We start from the raw sequence: 26,845 nt of genomic DNA, 5'->3' as shown, positions 1-26,845 counted from the left end.
GGCCTAGGAGCCAGTCTCACCCATCACAGCATCCCCAGCCCTTAGCAGGGTCCAGTCCCCATTCTGCCAAACGAAGCCTGTCCCTCGGCTGCTCAGACACCTTCCTAGGACTCCTTTTGCCCTTAGGATGACAGAGGAAGTTTCTGACTGAGCTCACGGAAAGGTCCTTCAAGACCGGCCCCGACCCCCCTCTCCAGCCCCGTGTTTCGCTAGCCCCTGTTCTGCAACCCTCCCGTCACATCCACCTTGACCTGCCCCGCATCCACGCTCACTGCCGTCGTCTGTCTGCTGTGTGCTCCTACACCGCCCTTGACTCTCCCCATGGCAGCTTTTTTTTTTTTTTTTTTTTTGAGACAGAGTCTCACTCTGTTGCCTGGGCTAGAGTAAGTGCTGTGGCGTCAGTCTAGCTCACAGCAACCTCAAACTCCTGGGCTTAAGCAATCCTACTGCCTCAGCCTCCCGAGTAGCTGGGACTACAGGCATGCGCCACCATGCCTGGCTAATTTTTTCTATATATATTTTTAGTTGTCCAGCTAATTTCTTTGGTCTCGAACTCCTGACCTCGAGCGATCCACCCGCCTCGGCCTCCCAGAGGGCTAGGATTACAGGCGTGAGCCACTGCGCCCGGCCCCCATGGCAGATTTTATAGACTTCACTGTAAATTGCTTCATGTCTTCTCTGCAAAATTACATGAAAACAGGAGCCGTGTTAGTCCTACCCACTCTTCCATCCCGGGTTCCCGGCACATAGTAGACACTCAACAATATTAAATAAATCATGAAATCATAACTTCACAAAACTCTTTTTGTCATAGGGTCATCTGGGGGGATCTAAATGGCTAAGAAGAGGGCCATAGGATAGGATATGAGATGGGAAATAAGGACCCCTTGACCCCGGGGCCCCAACCCAAACTATTGTAATGGGGAAATGCCTTTTTCCTAGGAAGAGAGCAGAGGGAAAAGGTTGCAGGGGTTGGTTCTAAGGAGGAGTAAGTGCTTCCTAAGGATGGCTCTCCACACCCTGCCACCCACAGTGCCAGCTGCTCAGCCATCCAGAGTTCTCCTCGGAGTATTCCCAGCCGGGGCAGCAGGGACCCAGAGGGGGAGGAGAAAAGAGTGGAAGGTGGGATTGGGAAATAGATGCACAAGGCCACCTTCATTCAGGAATCTTTACTCATTCTGTGACGAACAGAAGGTGAAAATTCACTGGCTCCCTGGGTGTCCTAGGATACTTGGTCCTGGCGGAGGAGGGACAGACATTCGGGGTGAGGGCTCTGGTGCCATCAGCTTATCATGCAGGTGCCTTTCTCCCTAAAGGGGTTCTTGTCCTCAGGGATGCCTTTGAGAAGAGGGTCATTTCCGGCTTGGGCCTCCACATAATCCTTGATTTCCTTTCCCGCCTGGGAAATCTGTGAGAACACGAGATATGGTTACAGCCCCGGGAGCTTTCTCAGGATCCGACGGGAAGGTGGCGCTTCTTGGAGTCAAACTCCAGCCGCCTACATCCTACCCCATCCCAGAGGCACCTCTCGCTGCCTCTGCTGTGCTGGAAAGTGATGCCTTTCCATCACTTCCGCCTTCGCGTCCCAGCTCCACTGGGAACAGGAAGGGATGAGCAGGGAGGGGCGAGGAGGCTCACCGGGACCCTTGAGTTCTTCACTTCCTTCTGCAGCTGCTCCACCTCCATCCGCAGCAGGTCCTTCTCGCTGAGCTCCTGGGTCATCCTGCCCTGGACAGACACGGTCCCCAGAAGGATTTAGCAGCCAGCGTTGCAAATCCCATCAGCCCTTCCCGCTGCCCCCACACCTAAACTTCTGTCCTCTCCCTGCCGTATCCCTTATCACTCAGCATAACGCACCCCCTTCCTGCACCGTGGCCCCACCCTAGCCCAGGAAGCTCCCAGTCTGATGGGGGAGGGACAATTTTTGCCTCTAGATAAGGACCTGTCTAAGGAGGAAGCAGAGAAGGAAGAAAAAAGGAGTTTCTTGCAATGAAGAAGATTCAGGAAGCAAAGTTGTTGTTCCGCACAATGACTGGGTTGGATGTTTTCTCTTTTGTCTCCAGGTCCTGGCAGGGGAGAGTGTACCCTAGTGGCCAAGAGAAGGGGCTCTGGGGCCTGCCAGACTCCAACTCTGACCCCAGCTCTGCTGCTTCCACACTGTGTGGCCTTAGGCAAGTCTCTCAACCTCCTTAAGTCTTAGTTTCCCCATCTGCAAAATGGGTATAATAATAGTACCTACCTCATATTATTGCTGGGAGTACTAAGAAAATAATGCACATAAAATATTTTAATAGGCCGGGTGCGGTGGCTCATGCCTGTAATCCTAGCACTCTGGGAGGCCGAGGTGGGAGGATGGCTCGAGGTCAGGGGTTCGAGACCAGCCTGAGCAAGAGCAAGACCCTGTCTCTACTAAAAATAGAAAGAAATTAGCTGGACAACTAAAAATATATATAGAAAAAATTAGCTGGGCATGGTGGCACATGCCTGTAGTCCCAGCTACTCGGAAGGCTGAGGCAGTAGGATCGCTTAAGCCCAGGAGTCTGAGATTGCTGTGAGCTAGGCTGACACCACGGCACTTTAGCCCGGGCAACAGAGCGAGACTCTGTCTCAAAAAAATATATATATATACATATATATATATTTTAATACACTGCCTGGCACATAATGAATATGATACATTTATTATTATTTTTACTAATAAAACTATTGCCATTATTATCACTGCAGAGTTATTAGGAAGGCCTCCCTGGGGCCTAACCTCAGTAACACTAACACTACATCCCAGCCCAGGGCAACTGCAGCCCCTCTCACCTGCCAGGGAAGAGCGCGCTCTCCAAGTCACCTGGCCAGGACCCAGACGAGATGGTGTTTGAGCCTCCTAGCTCCTCATCAGCTGAAAATCTTCGGATAAAGCAGATGGTCTGGAAACCAAAATCTCTGCTGCCTAAGCTGATCATAGGCTCAAGGTTCTAAGCCCGTCCACTGCCTGAGCCTCCAAGCCCTCACTGCTACGAGCACTGAGAGACATTGACATCTCCCCACAAAAACAAAGCAGGAAACAGAGGCCACCTTCCATCTGGCTGCCTCTAAAGTCCCCAGGGTTCCAATTTCCCCACTTTGCACTCTATCGCACCTGCTGCCCTTCCCCTGCCTCCTCTTTCTCTCCTGGTCCTCTACCTCTGAGCCTGCTCTGAGGCTGTTCCTCCCGAGAGACAAGTCCTAGACCAGCTCGTAGCTTCCCTAACCAAGAAGCCTTTGTGCCCCTCATTGGTTCCCCACGATTTCACCTTCCAAGGCTCTCCTAGCTCACTCTACATTCACTCATTCAATACAAGTGTATCTTCCCTTATGATGCTACACCAATTGGTACCACCTCATGCCTGTGTCCATGCTTCTTGCCACCACGCCTCCCCCTGAGCCCTGAGTGTGAGTCTCCCTTATCTGCAGTCCCTGAGCTCAGGTCCCACATCCTGGTCTTTCTCTTGGTCTCCTCCCTGGATCACCCAAGGGCTATGCCATCTAACAGACACCGAGCTCCTGCTCTGGCTGACACTTGTGCAATGACAAGGGATCCTCTCTATGAGCAGAAGCTGAGGGACCAATATGGCATATTCACACCCTTCCTGCACGCCTGCCCCATCCTAGTCCAGGAAGCTCCCAGTCTGGTGGGGAAGGCACATATTTTTTGCCACCACACCTCCCCCTCTTATTTTCCTGCCTCTAGGATGACAGACTGGTTGGTGGGAGGGGTAGGAAGGAGCCCGTGATCCATCCTAACTTCCCTTCCAGGACCTGAGTCCCACTCAAGCTGTGAGCTCTAAGAATCTGAGATCAGAACAGGATCCTTGGGGTAGTCAAGTCCAACTCTGCTGTTAAAGGGTGACCCACAGCCCCTCCCTCCTGCGCTAGGCTCTGTGCTCTGTGCACAGCTGCTTCCTAAAACCAACAATTTAATCTGGAATTGGAGCCTGGTGCGTCTCAAATCCAAGTCCTTCCTGTTGTCTAATCAGAGTTCCTCACGTTACACTTGGTCAATCTTATCTTGTCCTGCCTCCATCAGGCACAGGGTATGTAGAGCAGACCTTAACCGAATATGACCCTCTGCAGGCTTGGCGACACTTCTCTGGGAACCTCTGTCTTCCTTGTGTCTTCCTGGGGCCAACCCTGACTCTTGCTGATGCATAGGCCCTTTTCCATTGCTGCCGCCCCACAGTCCCCTGCAGTGACTGGCCTCCATATCCTATCCACCCTCCACTCCCTCGTCCCTTGGTGACTCATCCCTGAGCTTCCCAAGGAAGCCCCCACCCTCTGCCCTTTCCTCCCCCCTTCCATGAGTGGAAAGTCCACCTTCCCCCCCCATAACAGGCCAGCCCCCTTCCTCCCTAGTCTCCTACCCCATCCCCCCACCCACCAGTTTCCTCTCTGGGACCAGGGAGCAATCACAGCTGCCCCGACCTTGGCTTCCTCTGCTGGGTGGGATTGGGGGCTGGGCCCCCAAACAGGCCTCTGGCTTCCCCCTTCCTCTGGGCAGGGGAGAGAGAGGCGCAGGCCCAGGGAGCAGGGACTGACTTCCTCTTGTCCCGGAATGAGCATGCCTGCCCTTTGCAGGCAGGTTTGGTTCTCTCACACAGAGGAAACCAAAAGCAGTGAGAGGGAGGGAAGGCAGAGCGACCAATCAAGGGCAGGGTGAGGCTTGAAACCCGCGGGCTCCCCGGGGAGCCAGACGGAGGCTGGGGGTGATGGCGGAGCTGCAGCAGCTGCAGGAGTTTGACATCCCCACAGGCCGAGAGGCTCTGCGGGGCAACCACAGCGCCCTGCTGCGGGTCGCCGACTACTGCGAGAACAACTACGTGCAGGTAAGTGGAGCGAGCACAGGCCGGACTCCCCAGCCGCTCTGGGGGCCCAGCAGCCCAGCCCCACGCGGGGCCGAGGGAGCCATCCTGACAGGTGCTTGTCAGGCCCTTAGCCGAGAAATCCTCCCATTCCAGGCCCTCTCCCAGTCCCCAAAACTTACCCCTGACCCCCTGCTACCCTGGCATGTGCCCTGTCTCAGAGCTGGGACGTGGCCAGACAGCCAGCACCATTGCATCCTGCTCTCAGGCCTCACCCAGGTGCATCTCCCTGAGACGGCCCAGAGACCCAAAGCCCTGTCCTCGCACTTCATGCTGGGCGTGAAGGCCCTGCGTGGGCTTCAGAACTTCCCAGACAGCTTAGCGAACCTGAGGGGGATGAGGGAAAGGAGCTGTTTCCCTGACATTCGGGGGACAGCGGGGAGAGGTCAGAGTAGGCTGGGTTAGAGACAGGAGGTCTCACGCAGAGGCAGGGGGATGGCTGGCATGACTGCTGGGAGTGGGCTTCCAGCAAAAAGTGAGGCAGGTGGCATTGTAGAAGAGCTTTTGACATTGTGTGGCTGTTCCAGGATTGAAAATATAGACCCCAGAACAAGGGAGGAGAGGCAAGGCCACTTAACCGTGATGGAACTCTTCTGACATTTCACGGATCCTCATGCCTACCTCATGAGACAAGTATTATAATTTCTATTTTATGGATGTGGAAACAGCAGCTCAGGGAGGCCGGGTGCCTTGTCCAAGGTCACACAGCTCCAAATGGCAGAGACGGGCACCAGTCCCTGTCGTTTGACACGGAGCTCATTCCTTTCCTTTCCTTTCCTTTCTTTATGCCCCTTGACACACTGCATGACTTGAAGACAGTTTATGTGCACTCTCTGTCCTCCGATTCCTTAAGAGCTCCAGGCTAAACCTGTTACCTCTTGTGCAAAACTCTATTTTTCTTTCTTTTTTAAATTTTTTATTGATAAAACTTTATCAATTAACACGTAATAACTAAACTGTGAGAAGAGGCACAGGGACCTCCTATCGTAGTAAGAATGTTGGAAGGAGAAAAAAAATGAGCAAGTGTTTATGGGGAAATGAGAGTCAATGATAATGACAGTTAACATGCTTTGTGTCCTTACGTTGGGCCAGGCATATATATTACTGGCGTGGCCTCATTTCTTCCTCACCCCAAGCCTGTGAGATGAGTACTTTTCCCACTACACAATGAGGAAGCTGAGGTTTGGAAAGTTATGTCACTTTCCCAAAAGTCTCCACACTAGTGCAGAGCCCAGATTCAAACCCAGAAACCTGACTCCAGAGCCCACTCTCCATACCACTAGGTGAAAATGCTACCCTGGGGATAATTTCGATCCGTACAGATGTTGAGTGACCAACCTGTAGATGAGATGGAACGTGGCTTGCAAACCAGCTGGTTGCCCTATCGCCGAGAGGCATGCTCACCCTATGGACAGGAGTCCTTTCCATTCCTTCCATAACTTCTGCGCATCTCAAAGTGCTTCCTCATGGGTTCTCTTTTGCACACATGGTGTGAACACACAATTTGGGGTCACAGAGACCTGAGTCCAATTTCCAGCTCTGCCACCTACCAACTGCAGGACCTGTGGCAAGTTTCCCCGCACTTTCCTTCAGGGGTGGTTACATGGGTTAAATGTGACAATATATTAAAGCATTCAGCCCAGTGCCTGTCCTTAAGAAGGAACAGCTATCACCATTACTATTTTTCTTTTTTTTTTGGAGACAGAGTCTCACTCTGTTGCCCAGGCTAGAGTGCCCTGGGGTCAGCCTAGCTCACAGCAACCTCAGACTCCTGGGATCAAGCGATCCTCCTGCCTCAACCTCCCAAGTAGCTGGGACTACAGGCATGCGCCACCATGCCCGGCTAATTTTTTCTGCATATTTTTAGTTGTCCAGATAATTTCTTTCTATTTTTTAGTAGAGACGGGGGGTCTCACTCTTGCTTAGGCTGGTCTCGAACTCCTGAGCTCAAATGATCCACCCGCCTCAGCCTCCCAGAGTGCTAGGATTACAGGCGTGAGCCACCACGCCTGGCCACTGTTACTATTATTATTAGCATTCATCAGAAGGATGGAGAATAACACTCACTTCTAGGGAGGAGAAGTGGTCCTTGCAAAAACATGCAGTGCATTGGAAACCCTGACCCAGGCTGGAATCCCTGGACTCCTGTGTCCTTCTTGCAGAACATTAACTACCAGACCACACAACCAGTTCCCTTTCCTGGCTTCTCTGAGGATCTTTGTCTGGGGAGCAAATGCCTGGGAAGGTTTTGGATGACTTCTCAGAACTGCTCTTGAATAAGGACTAGTTCCCATGCCCTCCATCCTCCCCACCCCTCAACCGCCAACCAGGTGTCAGGAAACCTGTGGGGACTTAAGGAAGGCAGACTAGGGTCAGCTGCAGAGTCGTCAGTCAGGGTTGATTGAGTTTACAGACGGGGCAATTTGCATGATGAACAAGCAGTCAGCCTCCAGCATGGATCCCAGACCCTTGTCCCTCCAGAACCTAACTTGTGGGCCAAGATCACAGTCAGGGGTCAGTAGGCTTCCAGGCTTGAGGTGCTCAGAGCTGAGCCCAAGCAGATACTTTCTTTTCCTGTTTGGGCTGACAATTCCACATGTCAGCCCAGGGAGGGGACAGTGCAGGAGAAGGGAGGCAAGCTAAGAAATGTGGGTGGAGATGGAGGAGTGGTCACTGGTGTGTTCTGGGCTTGTTTCCTGACTTATTCAAGGGAGGTCTCGAACTAGATCAAGACCTGCTACCCTTTCTGGTTTTAGCATCCTGAGGTGATTTCTTTGCCTAGTCAAGGCTCTCGGTGACCTATGCTGGTGAGATGGAATTTTGGTTACATATACTGATACTGTGTAAATTGGCATGCAAATGAGCATCTCTTTCCCATTTTTGGAACAGAAAGGCAGGGAGGGGAGAACCACAGCATGGGCTTCCCAGAAGGCTCTGGCTTGGGCTACCCCGGAGGCACCTGGTCTCTGTCCGGACCCCTCTCTGATCATTTCTAGGTCTGCTCTGCAGTGACAGGTGCTAAGGGGCACCTGAGGGCCCAAGCAAGGGGACCCCAGTGTGCAGCCTAGCCTGTCCATCCCCTGCCCCAGATTTGCCCTCGACTCACCCCCTGCCTCCTGAGAAAGGTAGAGGCTAGACTTTAGCAAACTCTATGACCTGACCGGGAATGAGGAAGCTGCCTGGGGAACCAAAGACCAGAGAAGTTTTGCCCCAGCCCCCACGGTCTGATCTGGGAATGAAAAAAACTCTTGTTTTCACCACTCCCTGCCCACCCCTCCTCCACCAACTGGCAGTGTGACCCTGGCTGGCGCCTGGCACAGGGCCTGGCATGCAGTAGGAACGTGCCCAGCTGGTGTTTTGATTCCCATTTGACCTGCTAATTAACTCACAAGTGCGTATTTATGAAGTATCTTGTGTGTGTTGGGCAGTATTCCAGGATAGGATAAAGAATGAAACAGACAAGTTCCCTTCTCTCATGGCACTTCCATTTTAGCAGAGGGGGGAATAGATAAAAAGGTAAATAGATAATGTTCGATAGTGCTAAATGTCAAGAAGAAAAGAGAACAGGGTAAATATGACAGAGGGTCAACGAAGAGGTGAGCTGGGGGAAATCTGAGCTAGAATGGTGAGGGAAGGTGTCTCTGAGTTGCTGAGACCTGCTACTGAGAAGGATTCTAAAAGCAAGTACAGCAAGTGCAAAGGCCCTGAGGTAGAAACAATCTAACTTGCTCAGAAACCCAATGGCCACTGTGGCTGGAGGGGTGAAAACAAAGAGGGAAGGTGAAGAGGAAGGCAGGAGCCAGATCCAAGGTGCTGTACATAGGCCGTGGTTAGAAGCTTGGATTTTATTCTTAGTGTATTGGGAAGCTATTAGAGAGAATGAATGAATGAAGTCTCTGTGTTCTGGGCTTCACTTTCCTTATCTGAGTTACCAAACACCAACCTGCAGACTGGAGCTAAATAAGGAACACAAGAGTCACTGAGAGAGACCTTGTTTGTTTGTTTGTTTTTGAGACAGAGTCTCACTCTGTTGCCCGGGGGCTAGAATGCTGTGGCATCAGCCTAGCTCACAGCAACCTCAAACTTCTGGGCTCCAAAGATCGTCTTGTTTCAGGCTCCCGAGTAACTGGGAATACAGGCACTCCTCTCCACCATGCCCAGCTAATTTTTTATTTCTATTTTTAGTTGTTTGGCTAATTTTTTTCTATTTCTAGTAGAGACGGGGTCTCACTCTTGCTCAGGCTGGTCTTGAACTCCTGAGCTCAAGTGATCCTCCCACCTGGGCCTCCCAGAGTGCTAGGATTACAGGTGTGAGCCATCGCGCCTGGCGGGAGAGAGCTTTTAATGGCACACATTCATTGGCCTCTCTCTTAGGGTTTGAAGGTCTGAGTTGGGGCTTGAAGTTGGCTGGTGTCTTTCAAGTTTAAGAATGTCTGCTCCAGCCAGCAGTGCCTTCCTCTTCCCTTTCTACTATTCACTGCCTGCAAGCCCCAAAAGGACACCCTGTTACTGAAGTCTTCAGGAAGGTAGCTAGGTCATCTCAACTCAATCCTCAGCTTGACTATTTGAGGAGGGGTATCTTTCCCTCCCCTTGCGCCCATTCCCCAAGGCTGCAGATTCACTTTTTTTTAATGTCCCCAGAGTCCCTCTTACTACAATGTCATTCTTATGGAAGCCACCTCAAACATCTAAGGGTTGCCACACTCTCCCAATTCAGCCCCCACCTTCACTACATCCAATCCCATCCCACCCCACCCAGTGGGAGATGCTGCCCTCAGCCCAGGGCTGTGTGTATTTCAGGCCACAGACAAGCGGAAGGCGCTGGAGGAGACCATGGCCTTCACCACCCAGGCACTGGCTAGCGTGGCCTACCAGGTGGGCAACCTGGCTGGGCACACTCTGCGTATGCTGGACCTGCAGGGAGCCTCCCTGCGGCAGGTAGAAGCCCGAGTAAGCACGCTGGACCAGGTAAGCGGTGCAGGAAGGCATCGTGCATCGGGCCACAACTCTTCAGCCCACTTAGACATTTTCTGCAGCTAAAGTTCCTTCCTGCTTGCTTGCCTCCACGTGCAAACGCCCTACTCTACTGCAGAGGGTGGGCACTTCCCAAGCTTTGGGGACCTCCTTATCTCTGTGGCTATGTCTCAGGAGAGGGCCTAGCTGCCCCGTCACCCTGTGAATTCCCTAAAGGCAGAGCTTTTTCTTTCTCTAAATTCTACCCTGGACATTAGAAAGTAATGTCTACTAATTACAGTGGCTGAATAGTACAGGACAGACGCTAATGGACCCTGTTTGCATTTAAATCAGGCGATGACTTAATAAATGTTCCAGACCCAGGATGCTTGCTTGGCAAGGCCATCTTCAGCCCTGGAAGCACTGCCACCACCACACAGTAACACCCCCACCCACCCATTCCAGCACACACACCCTCCTCCTTCCTTCCTGGATCCTTGACCGAGGAATTGCCCCACACAGCACATGCACAGATCCGGCTACAGATCGGCCTGGCCTGCACATCACCCACATGCGCAGCGTGTGGGGTGTGTCTTTTCCTCTCACCCCAGCAGACTGCAGCTCCCACCCTTTCAGTGCTGTAGATTTCTCCATGGAACATTCCAAGAGGAAGTCAATTCACTTATTTGTCCCCCAAAGGGGAGAGCTGATCCAACCTCCATGCTCTGCCACTTCTATGTCACCCTACTCTGCTCCCAAGCCAGCCCCAAGCTCGTCTCTTTCCAGCATCCCCAGGGATGTTGTATTTTCTCTTTTCCTTCTGTTCCTGCTCAGCTAATAATAACCCTCATTTGCTTCCACCAGGAAGTGACTCCAAAGTGGCTCCATCCTCTCCCTGCTACTCTTTTCCCAACTGCTGTGTGGCCTTGGGAACAAAACTCACTCTTTGTCTGGACCTCACTGCCTCCCATGATCCCCACCCCCACCTAAAAGTCGCTGTCCTCTTCCTCCCTCAGGGGGAAGGGTGATGGACACAGACTGCCCCACTGTCACCTCAAACCCTGTCATGCAGATGGTGAACATGCATATGGAGAAGGTGGCCCGGAGGGAGATTGGCACCTTAGCCACTGTGCAGCGGCTGCCCCCCGGCCAAAAGGTCATCACCCCCCAGAGCCTGCCCCCACTCACGCCCTACTACAGGAGACCCCTCAACTTTGGCTGCCTGGATGACATTGGCCATGGGATCAAGGTAGGGAGAGGGGCCTCCTCTTTCCCCGCAACCCACCCTCTCCTGCCTCATGGCCCCTTTCTCTCCAGGTCCCCAATTCCCCTGTGCATTCTTGTCTCAACCTACAGCCCCTTTCTTTCCTCACTCTGAAGCCATTATGCTGAGCCCCCATCATTTTGTAATCCCTCCATGACGCCCTCCCTCCGTAGCTGGCCCTTACCCTGTGCTCAGATGCTGAGTGTGAGATCCTGCACACCCCCCCTCCCCTTGCGGGTGCTGGCTGTGTGGGAAGGGGAAGAGGGGGAAGGGAGAAGGCCTGGGTGTGCATGAGAGTGGCTCCCCAGCCACATGAGAACAGCAACTTCCTCTGTCTGGGGTTTGAGGTCACTGCACCGAGCAGTCACCCCAGAGCTGCTGTTGGTGGGAAGGGCCGGGGATGCAGCCACACGAAGGGGACATGGTGGAGAGAGAGGGGCATGACTCTGGCATTTTCTTCTCAGCCCATCTCCTTCTGCACGGGAGGAGAGGGCAGACGCGCACACACACACACACACCCATCCCATTTGTCAACTCCCGTCTCCACACTTCAACATCCCAGATTAGATTAGGAGTCTCTGGGTCTAAATGACTCCCTTCATATCCTTAACATACCAGTCCCCCCAAAAGGGGAAACTAAACTATCTCCTTTGGTCACCAGGCCTCCTCCCCATCAGCAAGTTCTTCCTATTGTCCAACTTAAATTCTTTTGTTTTTTTTTTTTGAGACAGAGCCTGGTTGTTGCCCATGCTGGTCTTGAATTGAACTCCTGGGCTCAAGCGATCCTCCCGCCTCTGCCTCCCACGTGCTGGGATTACAGGCGGGGGCCCCGGCCCTCAATTTAAACTCTTTATGCTTCAGCTCAGGTCCCTTTTGTCTTGTCTGCAGTGAAATGTAACGAACAAAGAATATCATTTCCCATGTGCTCACCTTTGGGGAAACCCCATCGCTAACAGAGGTGTCCTCTTGCATATGGGTTTACACCCTGTCATTTGTATACTTCCCTCTAAGTGTCCTGGGTCCTGGTCCTGTCTGCCCTGAACTCCCCAAAGCCAATTCCACAGGTCTGCGAAAATGAGAGGTGGGAGACTTCTAAGTGTGATGTGTCCTGTCCTTTGCTCACCGCTCCTCAGTCCCTGGTGGGATTGGGTCTAATCAAAGGGGACCAGCCAGGGCTCCAGCTCCCCGGCTCTGAGATGGTCTTGGGGAGGAAAGGGGGTGATGGGCCCACTCAGCCCGCTGTGGCTGCACAGAGGAAGTGGCTGTCGGCAGAACTGAGGCCCAAGGCCCAGGCAATGACGACAGGGCGGTGGGGCTGGGGGAAGGGTGGGAGAGGGGCCTGGGAAGTGGAAGGGGGAACTTGCTGTGCCGGTGCGCTCCCTCCCAGTTCTCCTCCGCCTCTCCCCCATTTCCTCTTTGGGATGAGGGTGGGGATTGGCCCCCCCACTTCAGATGCCAGCCCCACTCCCTGCACCCTCGCAGGACCTGAGCACGCAGCTGTCGCGGACCGGGACCCTGTCTCGAAAGAGCATCAAGGCGCCTGCCACACCCGTTTCTGCCACGCTGGGGTGAGGCCTCGCTGCGATCCAAATCAGCCTGGCCCTGCCCCGCGCCATCCTGAAACTCTGCTCCCCCCCTCGGCACGCCCCCCGCCTTGCCTTGTGCCCATCATGCCATGTTTATGCCCGGCGCCAAACTTCCTCCTCTGACAGCCGCCGCCTCCTCCTCCTCGCACCCGGCCGGCCCTGCTTGCCCTGCTTCCCTGCTCACGATACTCCCCCTCCCCAGGAGACCCCCCCGGATCCCCGAGCCGGTGCAGCCCCCCGTGGTGCGCGATGGCAAGCTCTCTGCAGCCTCATCCGCCTCTTCCCTGGCCTCGGCCGGGTGAGCCCTAATAACAAGTCCGAGTGGGTGGGCGGGCGGTGGTTTTTGATGGGGGCCTCCTGTGGGTTGTCACAGTGACTACAGGGGTTGAGAGGACTGCGGGTCGCAGGTGCAGAGTTGGGGCAGAGTCGGAGGCGGGGCTTAGGAGTGGAGGGGTGGGGCCGGTTGGGGATGCAGAGTTAGAGACGTCCCCCGACCGATCCGAGCCCCGCTGTCTCTGGCCTTCAGCAGCGGCGAAGGTGTCGGTGGGGCCCCCACGACCAAGGGGCAGGCAGCACCTCCACCCCCACCTCTCCCCGGCTCCACGACCCCACCCCCTCCACCAGCTGCGGACGAGATCTTCCTGCCGCCCCCTCCGCTGGAGGAGCTGTCCCCGCCCCCGCCGGGTAAGGAACTCCGCCCTCTCCTCCTTCCTGACCCGGGGTCTCTTTCTCACCTCCCGACGGGCCTCCTCACCTCACCCCTCTTGGATCAGACCCCGCCAGCCTCAGCGAACGCTTCGTCCTAGGAGAGCGGACGGGAGGGAAGTCGGAGGTGAACTAACTTAGCACCCGCTTTATGCCAGGCCGTGTTCGAAGCTTCTCGTCTATTTTCTCGTCTAAACTTAACCCTAAGAGGATCTGTACGCTCTCATTTAACAGACGAAGCAGCTGAGGCTGAGAGGTTAAGTGACTTGCTCAAGGGCTACCCAGCTAACACGTGGCAAAGTCTGGCTAACTTACACTGCTCAGTCTTTCCGTGTTTACTGAACACCTGCTACATGCTAGAGGCATTGTGGGAGGACCAGGACGGGTAAGGGCTGGAGGAAGACAACCATAAAATGGGTGGATTCTGGAGCCCTGCTGTCCAGCAGTGAAGTTTTCAGAGGCAAATGAATGAAGGGGAGGTCCCTGTGCCTCACGTGCAGCCTTTCTGGTTTCCCTCCCAGGCCCAGAGCTGCCCCTGCCCCTGGACCTGCCCCCTCCTCCACCCCTGGATGGAGATGAATTGGGGCTGCCGCCTCCACCCCCGCCAGGCTTTGAGTCGGACGAGCCCAGCTGGGTCCCTGCCACATACTTGGAGAAAGGTACCTGACTCATGAGACTGAAGGGCACCAGATTCCATCTTCCGGTTTCTGGCTTCTGTTGCCCTGACCCCCCACCCCCTCACTCTCCTACCCCAGAGGCATTCTTCCCTCCCTCTGCAAAGGTCTGAGCCTGTTATTGCCCCCTGCCCCTACTTTTTCTGACGCACTGAGCTTAGAACCGAATTGGGAAGAGAGCAGCTGGCCTGGTATGAGCATTAAGCTGAGGAGGGGTCCTGAAGGCTTGAAGGAAGCCCTCCTCTGTGGCCTTCTCCCCTGCACGAGTTCAGTATTTAGGCCCCTGCATACCCATGGGGGGAGGGTGCAAGGGGCATATCTCATGGCACCCTCTCCTCCTGCCCTGCAGTGGTGACACTGTACCCGTACACTCGCCAGAAGGACAACGAACTCTCCTTCCCTGAGGGCACTGTAATCTGCGTCACCCGACGCTACTCCGACGGCTGGTGTGAGGGCGTCAGCTCAGAGGGGACTGGATTCTTCCCCGGGAACTATGTGGAGCCCAGCTGCTGACCGCCTGGGGCTCAGCTGACCAAGGCTCTGCTGGAGTGGGCCTCTTGAGCCCCAGCCACCCCAGCACCTGTCATGGCTGGACTAGGTCTGCCCACCTCTCCGGCTGTGAGCTGTTTCCTGCCCCTTGCCCCCACGGTGGAGGTAAGGGGGCCCAGGGAGAGTGAGGAGGTACCGAGACCTGCTGCCCAGGGGAAAGAACTGAAGGCCAAGCAGTTTGTGCAGGGAAACGCTACTCTATGCAGGGTGGGGTCTCCAGCTGCAAGTGCCAACTTTGAATAAAACCAATGACCTCTTGATGACTGCCCCGCAGGGAGAGGGGCCAAGGGAGAAGGGGGATTGAATGGCATCTCCATTCTAAGGATCCTGCTAATCACAGCCCACCACTCCCACCCCAGCTGCCCCTAGCAGCTGCCCCTCTCCCATTTCCTCAGTACTCACTAAGTGCCACCTACACTAGACCCCAGATGCCTCTGCAGTCATTGACTGCAACTGGCTCTTTTGCCCACGGCTTGCTGTGTGTGTTGTGTTCAGTCTTGGTTTCTCAAGTTGGGCACTTGCCCAAGCATGGAGACGATATTCCTGACTTAAGTGGGGCTCTCTGGGAGCAGAAAGCAACCTCACTATCACCCCAAGACTGCGGCGCAAGAGATCTCAGTCGTCTCTTCCCCTTCACCTCCTTTATAGTTCTAAAACACCAGAGGGAGGAGGGGCTTGGGTTTCGCTGGTTCAGCTTAGAATCATCATGGCTTTCTGTTCCAAACAAGAGGAGGGGGGCGCAGAGGGCCCAGCCCACCGGGGCGACTTTGGTGAAGTCCCTGGTCTCTTGCTGCATAGACGAGGCTGGGGTGCGAGGAGAACACTGTCACACGCTACCAGGTCCCTGGCTGGCCAGACCCGAGCGGGACAGTGTGCTTCCTCGTTCCACCACCGGGAGGCCGAGGCCGCTGGTCCCTCCGGCTTTTTTTTTTTTCCTTTGGGGGTGCTAGAGGGATGGGCCGGGGGCAGAAGGCAAGAAGGTGTAGCGAGTGCAGAAATAGCTTGGGGTTGTGGTGGGTGAAGTAAGATAGAGAAGGCCTGGGACAGTCGGTATGTCGGGGTCCTGGGTTCCCTTGACAGAAGACTGGAGGAGGGGAGGTCAGGCGCCCAGCTACAGCAGGGGGAGACGTCCCTTCTCTCACCTGCGGGAGCACCTTCCTCCCAGTTCGAAGGGCACGGTTTGTGGAAACACCCCGCGTTGGTCCAGACTCCGGAAGTTAACTTTTTGCGGTGGAACTGAACTAGGGGAGGCAGCCTAGCTGGGTTAACTGCATAGATAGGGACGGCTTCGAATTCCCCCTCCCTCAGCCCCCAAAGGGACGAGATTCCAGACCCCCTACCCCCCCCCAGGGACATAGCAAAGCAAAAGGGAAAGGGAGTAATTAAACTAGGTTTGTCTTTCCCAATTCCCCCCTCCCCGGCCCCTCCTCCGCCCGTCCGCCCGGGGCGCCCCCTGCAGGCGGCCGTCCTCAGCACGTCTTCAGCACCTGTTGCAGGTGGAGGCGCACGTCGGCGGCGGTTTCCCAGGGGACCACGCTGGCGCGGACGGAGCTGGGCTCGGCCTTCTGCGCCTCCTGGATGAGGCGGTGCATGGGGTAGCCGTGGCGCGGGAAGGCCACGTCGCCGCCCGCCAGCAGCCCCATGGGGCAGAAGTCGTTGGCGCCGTCGCCCACGTAGAAGAGGCGCTCGAAGTGCACGCCGTCGTGGGCCCGCTCGCGCAGGTAGTCGCTGAGCACCTTGTGCTTGCACATGTTGGCGGGGCAGCGCGTGCAGCTGTGTGTGTGGAAGGGCCGCAGCGCCAGCAGGCCCCGCGCGTCGGGCCCCGACGGGTTGCTGAGGATGCGGCGGAACAGGCCGTGGTGGCCGGCGGCGCGCAGCGCGCTCTCCACGCCGAAGGTGTTGGCGTCGGAGATGAGAATAACCTCGAAGCAGGCACCCTGCTTGGCCACAAACTGCAGCAGGTCGCTCATGCCAGGCGACAAAGGGATGGCTTCGTAGACAGCGCGCAGGTCCCGCGGCCGCACACCCTGCTCGCCCAGGTACTTGAAGACGCGCTGCATGTACTCGTTGTAGAAGCCCTCGCGGTAGGTGGCACGCAGGCTCTCGGGCAGCCGCTGGCCAGGCGCCGCACGCACGATTGAGTCGTCGCTGTTTTCGTCCACGATAGTCTCATCGAAGTCGAAGATCAGGAGGAAGCGAGGCGCGCCCTGCGCGGCCATCCCGCCGTCCTGGGAGCAGGGGGGAGAGCAGCAGGAGGAGGAGGGGGCAAGCGAGAGGGGGCGCGGCGGGAGCCGGCCGGGGAGAGGCTGGTTAGCGGGCCACGGCCAGAGGTGCTGGCACATCCAAGACCTGAGGAGGACCCAAGGATGGTTAAGCTGGGAGGAGTCCCCCACACCACCACCCCCATCCCCAGCCTTCCGTGCCTACCCCCCGCTTGGCACCTCTCAGTTAACTGCGCTGGGGTTTATGCCCAGAGGACCATCCTACCCTTGAGCCCGGAAGGGCTTCTCTGTTTCTGCTACTCTTATCTGGGGTTTCACGAGGGGTCAGTTTAAAAGAAGAGCAGCTTCAAGGATCGCCACTTTGGGAAGGTTTCTGGACTAGACTGTACTGGAGACTTCCAAAGGCCCCTGTTGTAGGTGTGGATAGAGAGAGAGTGGCAGGAACTCTCCACTCCCTCATTCCCTAACAGAGTCAAGGGAAACCACCCATTCGCCCAACTAGAGCAGCTTCCTCATCCCCTTTTGCGCCATGGGGAGCCCATGGGTCGTGGGATTGAGGTGGACAGTAAGGAGGCCCACTCCTCCTTCCTTTTGGCATCATCCAAGGCAAGTGAACAATGAGGCCTGGATGGGAGCTAAGTGCCAGGCTAGAGGGTTGGGTGCCCGGGCCTCTGCGCTGGCCAGAGAACTGGATTTTAGCCCTTGGAGTAACTAGGTAGGTAGACTGACCACACAAGACCCAGGAAGGCTCTCTGGGAGCTACTTCCGGCCAGATGGCCCTGGGCAGGGGCAGGGGTCCCGGGGTGGGGCACATCTTTTTAAGAGATTTTTAGGGCCCTGTGCTGACAGCTCATCACTAATCACTTGCCAATTCCCCGGGAGGAACGTGTCAGCGGGTGGGGTTTCTGCCAGAGTCCGAAGCAAGACAGCAGCAGGAGAAGCAGTGGGGCTTAGGGAGGTGGGAGCCTCCCGCACCAGGCCACGACATACCTGGGAGACAGGTAAGGGAGAGGAGAGAGAGCAGCAGTGGCTGAAAAGGCAGAGGAGGAGTGAGCAGGTAATGGGGACATGGTGGGGGGCTAGGAGGAAGTCATGCTAGGGGGTCTCAGAGACAGACCGCTGGGCAGGAATGCAGAGTAGGGGTGGGGGGAGCCCCAGGAAATGGGCCAGAGTCATGTTGAGGAGAGGAGGTTGGGGGGGCAGTGTGGGAGAGGATGGGGGACAACAGGGAATGTGTCACAGCACAAAGGCAAACAAACGGAGTCAGCAGGAGCCCTGAGCACACCCGCCACCTTTGCCTGCCAGTGCATGAGAGGGACAGAGCGAGCAGATCACATGCAGCTTCCGGTTATCCACACTTGCCCTCTCTGCCTCCCAGCCTCCCACCCCAGTTAATCAAGGTGGAGCCATTCCTCCTTCTGGTTTCTCCTAACCCCCTCTCTAATATTCCTGGGATGTTTGTGGCCTGGCACACCTTGTGAAACAAGTCCAAGTTCCTCATTTCAGAACTGGGATTTGAACCTGCCTATCTGCCTCCCTCACACAACTGTCCCTCCAGCCTCATCCCTAGAGTCGCCCTCTGGTCTCACCAACATCCAGCTGGGAGTCTCAGTGGCCCAGGATTCCTGGAGTTGAGGATGTAAAACATCAGGACTCCACAGCAGGGATGGAAGCTTCCAGGGATTAATGAAGCCCCAGTGGAGGTGAGGGCAAAGCCTAAAAAGGGTTGGATAGGATCCTCCCACCCCATGATGGAAAGGGAGGGGCTGAGGCCTCATCCTAAGAGACCCCTGGAGGGAGCCACTTACCCTAGACAGGCATCGGAGGCCAGAAACTGGGAAACACCCGCTCATGGTCAGTACATCACCTTGGGCACCACCTGCAGGGACTCAGTCGGCCTCCAGCTGTCACAACCACAAAAATTTGTTTGAGCATGCTCAGTAGGCTGGCTTTGCTTCTAGCACTAATACCCACCTGGGCTTGGTCCTTCTGCTGAACCCCAGGAGCCACTCCCAGGGTCTCAGAAAAACCAACCCCTCACATAGGCCCAGCACTTACAGACCACACAGCACCTTGCTAAGGCATTCTCTTAGCAATCCCCTACGACCCCGAGAGATTCCAGAGGATATTAGTGGACACCCAGAGAGGTTAACTGACTTGCCCAAAGATCACCTACTGTAAGTGGCAGGGACAGATATCAGACCCAGGCCTCAGAGCTGAGACTAGTGCTTTTTTCCTCTAGAATGATCATGGCCCCTTATATGTGTATGGTACATCACAGTTTACAAATCACCTTCCCTCCTATTCTCTCACAGCTCATCACAAAAGTATGAGTTCGGCAGATGAGAAGGGCTCAGAGAGGTTAACTAACTGCCATGCTGTTCGCATAGGGCAGAGCCTGGTTCATGAACACTTGGCCACAGCGTTGCCTTCCTTATGCCCCCAAAAGGGAACAGGCAGAAGACTCGGGGCTTACTGTACCATAGCTGGGGGGCTGAGGCCTCCAGCCAGGTCCCCACAAGTGATCCCACACTGGCCTCCCCTGTGCTTTCAGGGACCCAGCAGTCAGACAAGAGAGACAGGTTGAAATCTCTGCTGGACTTTGCTGTGTGGCTTTGGGGACTGGGTTTGGCCTCTCGAGGACTTTACCGAGACAGCTACAAAGGACACCACCTATAGCTTCCAGTGCCTCCCTACTCTCCCACCCCTACTCCTGGGTTTGAATGAGAGACCAGAGGCAGCTGGGACAGGATTGGCTAGATATTGAGATCCAGGAGACCAGAACAGGAGAGGAGCAAGGGTCTGGCTAGCTGCTGCCCTCTGGTGGTGGCAATGGGTGACACTGTAAACCCCTCTGACTTTTGTCAAGGTGAAACTCTTCCCTCACCATCCCAGGACAGCAGGGAGAAGCAGTTGCCCTCAGGACAGAGATGTCTCACATCCCAGGAGTAGGGCACAGGCTCTAGTACCTTCCATCTTGAGGTACCCCCTCCCTCCCAACTCCCTGACCACACATGCATTAAACCCTTCAGTGGGGGTGGGGAGTGGGTATCAGTTTTTTCCCTAAGAACTTTTAATCTTGGAATTGGGAGGGGTGGTCAAAGCTGGGTGGGCAGTGGGCAAAGAGAGGGAGGGGATGGAAGAGAAGACGGTGGGAAAGGAAAGGAGGGAGGCATTGGCGACACGGGAATGACCATCCCCAGTCCATATTTGGGAGTTCCAGCCTTCTGGAATCCTGGCTGTCTACACAGTTAACCTTGGCCAGGGGAGTCAGAGGAGAAAGGTCAGGGATGCCACTGTCATGGTAAAAGCAAACATGGACAGGCACGTGTCACATGGGGAGAAGCAAGGGACAGATACAAAGAAAAGTGTCACTGGCAGCCACCCAGAGACCAACTTTCAACCCATAGAAAAGGGTCTCATTACTTTGCTCTTGTTTTCTTTTCTTACCTTTTTTTTAAAAAAAATATTCTATTGATCTTTATGTTCAAAACTCATTTCTCATCGTAAAAGACACGGTCACATTTTTTCATCTAACAATATTTAGGGAAATCAGTTAAAACACTTATTGTTTGGTGAGTTGCTCTCCTTTCTTTTAGTCTCCAGGGAGAACGCCAGGCCTCCTGGGTTTCTTCCCCTGGAAACTGAGGCCATGCTGTGATGCCCCACCCCATCCCACAGGGTCAGAGGGACCCTGTCCGCAGATGGAATCTGGCTCCTGTGATGTTCCAAATGGTCTCTCACCTCTGGCAGCTTTGTCCTGAGTGATCAAATCCTTTTGTGGTCACCAAAGAGAAAGATGGGGCAGGATCTCTGAGCTTCTCCCACAGGCTAGAGGGACAGAAGTGTTTCTAGGAAGTGGCAGAGAGTCCATAATACTGTCCCATCTAAAAGCAGTGCCACCTCCCTGATCCCATACCAGGCACACTCCTACCTACCTGCTCCCTCCTGTCTTTTACACAAATGCTCTCAGATTAAATCTGTGGGAAGGGGTGGAAGGGAGTCACAGGCCTCTGGCTGGCATAGACCCTGAGTTTGAAGTTCCCATCTTAATGGATGGATGGAGCCCCAAGGAAAGTTTTGAGACAGTTTTCCACCAGAAATGTGCAGGATGAGGATGGGGGCATGAGGACCCCAGAAATACAACAGTAACAAGCTCTCTCTGGCCGAGAACAAGTCTCCTCGTATCAATCACGAGAAATCAGATCCAACAACTAAGCTGGAATTCCCTCCCTCCCCCAGACAGCCTCCCCGGCTTGACCACCTTCCGTGCTCACCACCCTCAGCTAGCAAATAGGAAACATAGCGATCCAGAGAAGTCAGGCTGACATCGTGGGGGTCACACAGCATCAGAATCAGGATTAGAACTCAGTCATCTCTGGTGCCTCTTGGGCAAACTGCAGCTGGAGCGTCCCCTAGTCCCCTGGGGACCCCCTTGGGCTGTGTGTGAGCTTGAGGTCCTGACCAGCTGGCGCTGATGACCCGGCGCCCTGGTGCCCATGAGGCATTTGGGACTAGGCGTCACCTCTGGGCTCTCCCTGCCTGGGCAGACAAGCTGAGAGGGGATCCTCACTGGGCAGGGGCAGGGAGGTGGCAGCTGCCGGTGGGGTGGGGGGAGAGATATTTTTAGAGGTGACTGAAAAGCCGGCACTCTGGCACACCCCCAGCTGGCGGGCGCTTCGCTCCAATGCGGGCGGGGGGTGAGCAGCTCCGGGAGAGGACTTGTGGGTGGCGGGGAGCAAGGGGGCACCGATTCCTTGGCTTCGCCGGAGTCGGGGACAGAGGGACACCCGTGCACCACGTTCCCGGGGTAGGAGAGAGAAGGGGACTCACTCCTCTGTTCCAGGACTCTCCCACGGCCAGGCGCGTGAAGGAGCGCCTTCAAACTCCACGCAGCCCCCACCCCGCGCTGGGACCCCAGCCCTCCCCTACCTCCCAGAGCCCAGGACTCACGTGGGGGCGGCGGCGGCAGAGGTCTGTCCCGGCTGAGTTTGGAGTGTAAGGAGTGGGGGGGGGGTAGCTGAGGTATTTGGGCGCAGGATGGAGCAAGGGGTGCTTACGGGATTTGGAGGGGACGCGGTGTCTTATCCACCCCCGGGTTTCTGGGCTCCGGCTCACGAGTCCCTCCAGTCCCGAGGGACTGTGGATGATGTGCGTCTGGGCCGTCCCCTCCACCTGCCCCCCATCCCCCCGGGCCGCCGCCGCGTCCCCTTTAAATGCCCGGGAGCCGGAGCCGGAGCCGCGGCCGGCGCTGCGGCTGCTGCAGCAGCCGGGCCCACCGCAGTCCCCACACGTCACAAGCGACAATCCAATCACAGCGGACCCGGCGCACATCAAAGGGACGGGCCACCTGAGGCCACGCCTCCCGGCTGCCGAGGAGGCTCCGGGAGCCCGAGCCAAGGTGGGATTGGCCGCTGGGGGAAAGGGTAGGAGGGTGGCGATGGAGCACGTCCCTTCCGAGGAGCGCAGGTATGGGGCACGCACATTAGAGCGGTTGTGGGCATGTTCGTAAATCCCTGCCCACACACCCGCAAGCACCAGCCCTGCGGACTTTCTCAACCGCCGCCTCCAGGGCTCTGATCCTGAGATGTGCAGAAATGCACCTCCACCTCCGGCCCATTCCGCTCGCGGTTTCTAAACCCCATGGTGCACGGATTGATCCAGCGGAGTCACGGTGCCCCAGCCGGCCTTCGGGACCCTTTCCCCAGTTAACAGGTTACTCCCCTACCCCGTGAACACTTACTTGGGGGTGAGGGGGCGAACAGTTTGTCCCTTTGCAAATGGTACTATAAACTTAAAAGCCAACTTTCTCCTCTGCTTCCTAAGAGTCCGTTCCTAGCCATCCCCTCTTTCCCCTCCCCCAACCTTTTGGCCCTCCCAGGATGAGGGGAAAGAGAGAAGTGTTAAGGAGGAAAGAGGTGAAACTTGTATTTGCTAAGTACTTACTACGAACCTGGCACGTGGGCAGGTCACTCACTGCATTTGTGGTTGCACGTTCACAACATTCGGGATAGATCCTTTGCCTAAGCGTTCACACCCAGGCATCCTTCACTCCATTGGGTTGCAAAAGGGTGTGTGGGCGGGCACGGTGGCTCACGCCTGTAATCCTAGCACTTGGGAGGCCGAGGCGGGCGGATCGTTTGAGCTCAGGAGTTCGAGACCAGCCTGAGCAAGAGTGAGACCCCCGTCTCTACTAAAAATAGAAATTAGCTGGACAACTAAAAATATATAGAAAATATTAGCCGGGCATGGTGGTGCATGCCTGTAGTCCCAGCTACTCGGGAGGCTGAGGCAGGAGGATCGCTTGAGCCCAGGAGTTTGAGGCTCCTGTGAGCTAGGCTGACGCCACGGCACTCACTCTACCCTGGGCAACAAAGAGAAAGAGAGAGAGAGAGAAAGGGGTGTAAAGGTGGGAAGAACGCAGCTGTCACCACACCTGGGTCTCACTCCAGTCCTTCTGAAGTCTTTCCCTGCACCACTCCCAGAAGACAGCCAGGTCTGGGAGCCGGTGGGGCTGACAATCAGGGGGAACGAGGGTCAATAAGGAATTACCCTTGTCTCTGCACTAGGGGCTGGGGGTTCATTAATAAATAAGACAAGTGTGCGCCATATTTCCATGTATACAAAGGGGCCTGAACACTTTAAAGTTACAAACCTGATCAAGTCACTCACTCGCTTCCTTAACACCCCTGACGGTGACCCACAGTGCCCCGCCTCCTTAAACTGGCTTGCTGCCACACTTCATGTCACATCCGTCTTCACTCCTCACCCCTTCTTCCCATTCACCAGCACACCTGCTCTTTCTCTCTTTGGGACCTCCCTCTTCCCCCATGCCAGCCATCAGCCTCAACATCATTCACAGCCCCTTTTATTACACTAGCCACGTGTGTACTACCTAAGCACTTGGGGGGTGCTGGGAAATTTTTGCATGTGTCCACTTACGTAATGTGACAGCCCTATAAAGTGGGTGCAGTTCAGTCTCATTTTATTGTTGGGAAATCAAGGCACAGAGAGTTGAACTTTCCCAGGATCACCCTGCTGGTGACTCATAGGGCTGGGATTGCAACCTGGATTCCTTAACCATTACCTCACACTGTCCCTCTCGTTCAACATCTGGCATCCCTCCTCTCCTGTGAGCAACATGAGGGCACATTTATGAATGTACCCCCAGCCCTTGACATGGCCATCCTGCCACACAGTGGGCCTTAGGTGTTTGTGGTTGAATGAATCAAGTCCTCTGCTATGTTCAGCCTCCAGGATAGTGATCCATTTGTATTCCCTATTTTTTTTTTTTTTTTTGAGACAGAGTCTCCATAGCCCGGGCTACAGGGCCATGGTATCAGCTTAGCTCACAGCAACCTCAAACTCCTGGACTCAAGGGATCCTCCTGCCTCAGCCTCCCAAGCATCTGGGACTACAGGCACGTGTCACCATGCTGGCTAATTTCATATTTTTAGTAGAGATGGGGGTCTCCCTCTTGTTCAGACTGGTCTCGAACTCCTGGCCTCAAGCGTTCCTCCCGCCTTGACCTCCCAGAGTGCTAGGATTACAGGTGTGAGCTGCCTTGGCCTCCCAGAGTGCTAGGATATAAGTGTGAGCCACCAGTGCCGCCACCTGCATTCCCTCATTTTATCTTCACAATAACAAGTTGTTCCAGTATTATCCTCTTTTACAAGGAAATTGAGAGTCAGAGATAAAATGATTTGTTCAGGGTCACACAAGTGCACTGGAGGCAAGTGATCCGATCCTGACCCTCTGACGCAATTAGCAGCAGTTTCAACCAGTTTTCCAAATTCACTGATGGGGTTGGGAGAAAGGCAGATGACTTCTTGTGGCCACTGGTGGCCTCAAGTTTTTACTGCCCAGCCCTGCCTTCCAGTCCAGCGGTGGGAATGCCGGAGCTCACAGGTGCTATCTGCAAAGCACCTTCGTGAAATAAGTGTTGAAACTCCTAATTCTCCCTACACCCAAAATATCAGAAGACAATCCTATCTCTCAACTTTCTTTGCTTTCCCCTCTCATTGTGCCAGTGAGTAAGCAAGTTGGATGTTCACTCATGTGCCTAAAGATGGGGACAGAAATAGACTGGGAAGCCCATCCCCCCAGTTGTCTGGGGCGTCTGCCTAGCACACAGGCTACAGATCTGCTCTCCTTGTGTGAGTTTCAACTTAGGACTCAGGTGAGTCGACCTGGCAGATGATGTGTGTGAATGGGAGTCATCTTAGGTGACAGGGCTCACTGGAGTCCCCAGTGAACCATGACTCAGGAGGCCAGGGATGGTGCAGTCCACCTGGTCTTCACAAAGAGGGCGTGTCTCTTACCTGTGCTTTCAGTGTTAGAGCCAAAGAGGCCAGGAATCCAAGAACTTGGCCTCCTGCTCTTCAATTGACCTAGCAGTGGTTGGTGCTCAGTTGAGAGGGAGGGGCAGATTGGCTTGAGTTCAGTCCATGTACCCCACAACCACCCTGGTAGATGGGGTTTAGTACAGTATTCATATTTTTACAAATGAAAAAGCAGAAGCTCCGAGACATTAAGAAAGTGCCTTGCCCAAGGATTCTGTGTAGCAAGTGGCGGTCAGTCCAGATGGTTCAGGTCCATACTGCTCTGTCTACCCCCAGATGGCAAAAAGACAGGGCCCTCCAGTGATCTGGGGATTGAGGAGAGTGGGCTTAGGAGGAAGAGGCCACCAAAAAGAAAGTGTCCTGTTCTGGCAGTTCTGCAAGATCTGTTGTAGGGCGCTCTGAGTCTAAGGTCATGTGCTGACTAAGGGCTGAATAAACCCCTTCTGGGCTTTGCAATCCCCTTCCTAGACAGTAGTTGCTAATATTGATAGAGCACTTACTATCTGGCAAGCAGCATCCTAAAAGTCTCAATCAATTCATTCTTACATCAGCCCTATAATCTACTCATTCCTCCATTTTACAGACGAGAAAAATAAGGAACAGGGTGATATCTAACTGGCCCAAAGTCACAGAGCTAGGAAGTTGCAGAAACAAGACTTGAACCCAATCAGTTGTCTGCAGATTTTTTTAATCTTTTTTGTTGTTGATGCTGACAAAGTCTCCCTCTGTCACCCCAGCTAGAGTACAGTGGCGTCATCATAGCTCACTGCAACCTCAAACTCCTGGGCTTAAGCCATCCTCCTGCTTCAGCCTCCCGAGTAGCTGGGACTACAGGCATGCGCCACCATGCCCGGCTAATTTTTTCTATATATTTTTAGTTGTTCAGCTAATTTCTTTCTATTTTTAGTAGAGACAGGGTCTTGGTCTTGCTCAGGCTGGTCTCGAACTCCTGAGCTGAAGTGCCCCTCCCACCTTGGCCTTCCAGAGCGCTAGGATTACAGGCTTGAGGCCCGGCCAGAGCTGCATTCTTAACCAGAGCATCACGAGGTCGGCCCTAGCCCTAAAGCCAGTGCTCCCACCTCCAGAACAAGACAAAAGTGATGCCCCCAGGGAAAGGGTGGTGGAGCCAAGGCTAGTATTCCTAAGTTTTTTTCACTGATCGCACTTTTTGGCCAATTAGTTACTGTCTGTTAAGTTAGAAGGTTGAGAATTCCTTGAACTTTGGCTTATAGAACAGTCTGACTCGGAATCAGCATGGCTGGGTTTGAACTTGTGTGGCTTCAGACAAGTTCCCCGCCTTGGACCTCATTTCCCTACTTGGGCAGAAAACTGTCAAGATCTGACCAGTTTTGAGAACCCTGTTATTTAAAGGAGATCAGGGCAGGGTGGGGCAAGGGGGCTCATGCCTGTAATCCTAGCACTCTGGGAGGCTGAGGTGGGAGGATCCCTTGAGGTCAGGAGTTCGAGACCAGCCTGAGCAAGAGGGAGAACCTGTCTCTAAAAAAAAAAAAAAAAAAAGGAGACCAGAGGGGGATTCTTGGTCACTTCTCCCCCCAGAGCACAGTAGAAGCCAAACAGCCCCCCAAGAACCCTGGTTTCCAAACCAGAGCTAGCCCCAGCCTTTCCTCTCCTCAGAGCCCTGGGTGGAGGTCCCAAGG

General features: G+C 54.9%; 3 protein-coding genes across 11 annotated transcripts; 1 reads left to right on the top strand and 2 right to left on the bottom strand.

The window, feature by feature from the left end:
• Nucleotides 1-1,154: 1,154 nt before the first annotated feature.
• Nucleotides 1,155-4,608, bottom strand: GNGT2 (G protein subunit gamma transducin 2). Of its 4 annotated transcripts, XM_045526247.1 has the most exons (4): nt 4,412-4,608; nt 2,812-2,921; nt 1,639-1,728; nt 1,155-1,408 (listed from the first exon to the last, which is right to left on the bottom strand). In XM_045526247.1, the coding sequence occupies exons 3-4, from the start codon at nt 1,720-1,722 to the stop codon at nt 1,283-1,285; spliced, it is 210 nt and encodes a 69-aa protein (XP_045382203.1). In that variant the 5' UTR covers nt 1,723-1,728; nt 2,812-2,921; nt 4,412-4,608; the 3' UTR covers nt 1,155-1,282. The 4 variants fall into 4 exon arrangements, with proteins under 4 accessions (XP_045382203.1, XP_045382204.1, XP_045382205.1 ...); XM_045526248.1 differs by lacking the exon at nt 2,812-2,921; XM_045526249.1 differs by lacking the exons at nt 2,812-2,921; nt 4,412-4,608 and adding an exon at nt 1,943-2,007.
• ABI3 (ABI family member 3) lies at nt 4,239-14,883 on the top strand. Its single transcript, XM_045526240.1, has 8 exons — nt 4,239-4,856; nt 9,693-9,860; nt 10,918-11,094; nt 12,592-12,677; nt 12,898-12,993; nt 13,222-13,379; nt 13,922-14,059; nt 14,424-14,883. Exons 1-8 carry the CDS (start codon nt 4,740-4,742, stop codon nt 14,585-14,587), a joined length of 1,104 nt encoding a protein of 367 aa, XP_045382196.1. The 5' UTR covers nt 4,239-4,739; the 3' UTR covers nt 14,588-14,883.
• A 366-nt stretch (nt 14,884-15,249) lies between these two features.
• Nucleotides 15,250-22,128, bottom strand: PHOSPHO1 (phosphoethanolamine/phosphocholine phosphatase 1). Of its 6 annotated transcripts, none has more exons than XM_045526243.1 (4): nt 21,906-22,128; nt 18,654-18,749; nt 16,111-16,851; nt 15,250-15,864 (listed from the first exon to the last, which is right to left on the bottom strand). In XM_045526243.1, exons 2-4 carry the CDS (start codon nt 18,696-18,698, stop codon nt 15,841-15,843), a joined length of 810 nt encoding a protein of 269 aa, XP_045382199.1. In that variant the 5' UTR covers nt 18,699-18,749; nt 21,906-22,128; the 3' UTR covers nt 15,250-15,840. The 6 variants fall into 6 exon arrangements, with proteins under 6 accessions (XP_045382199.1, XP_045382198.1, XP_045382200.1 ...); XM_045526242.1 differs by having other exon boundaries at nt 21,799-22,127; XM_045526244.1 differs by lacking the exon at nt 21,906-22,128 and adding an exon at nt 20,590-20,713.
• Between the last annotated feature and the right edge of the window lie 4,717 nt (nt 22,129-26,845).

This window comes from Lemur catta, chromosome 15 (assembly GCF_020740605.2).
Source record: "Lemur catta isolate mLemCat1 chromosome 15, mLemCat1.pri, whole genome shotgun sequence".
Classification (NCBI taxonomy): Eukaryota; Metazoa; Chordata; class Mammalia; order Primates; family Lemuridae; genus Lemur; species Lemur catta.
Note: the sequence above shows the minus strand (reverse complement) of the source record. Positions and strands in the feature narration are given on the sequence as shown.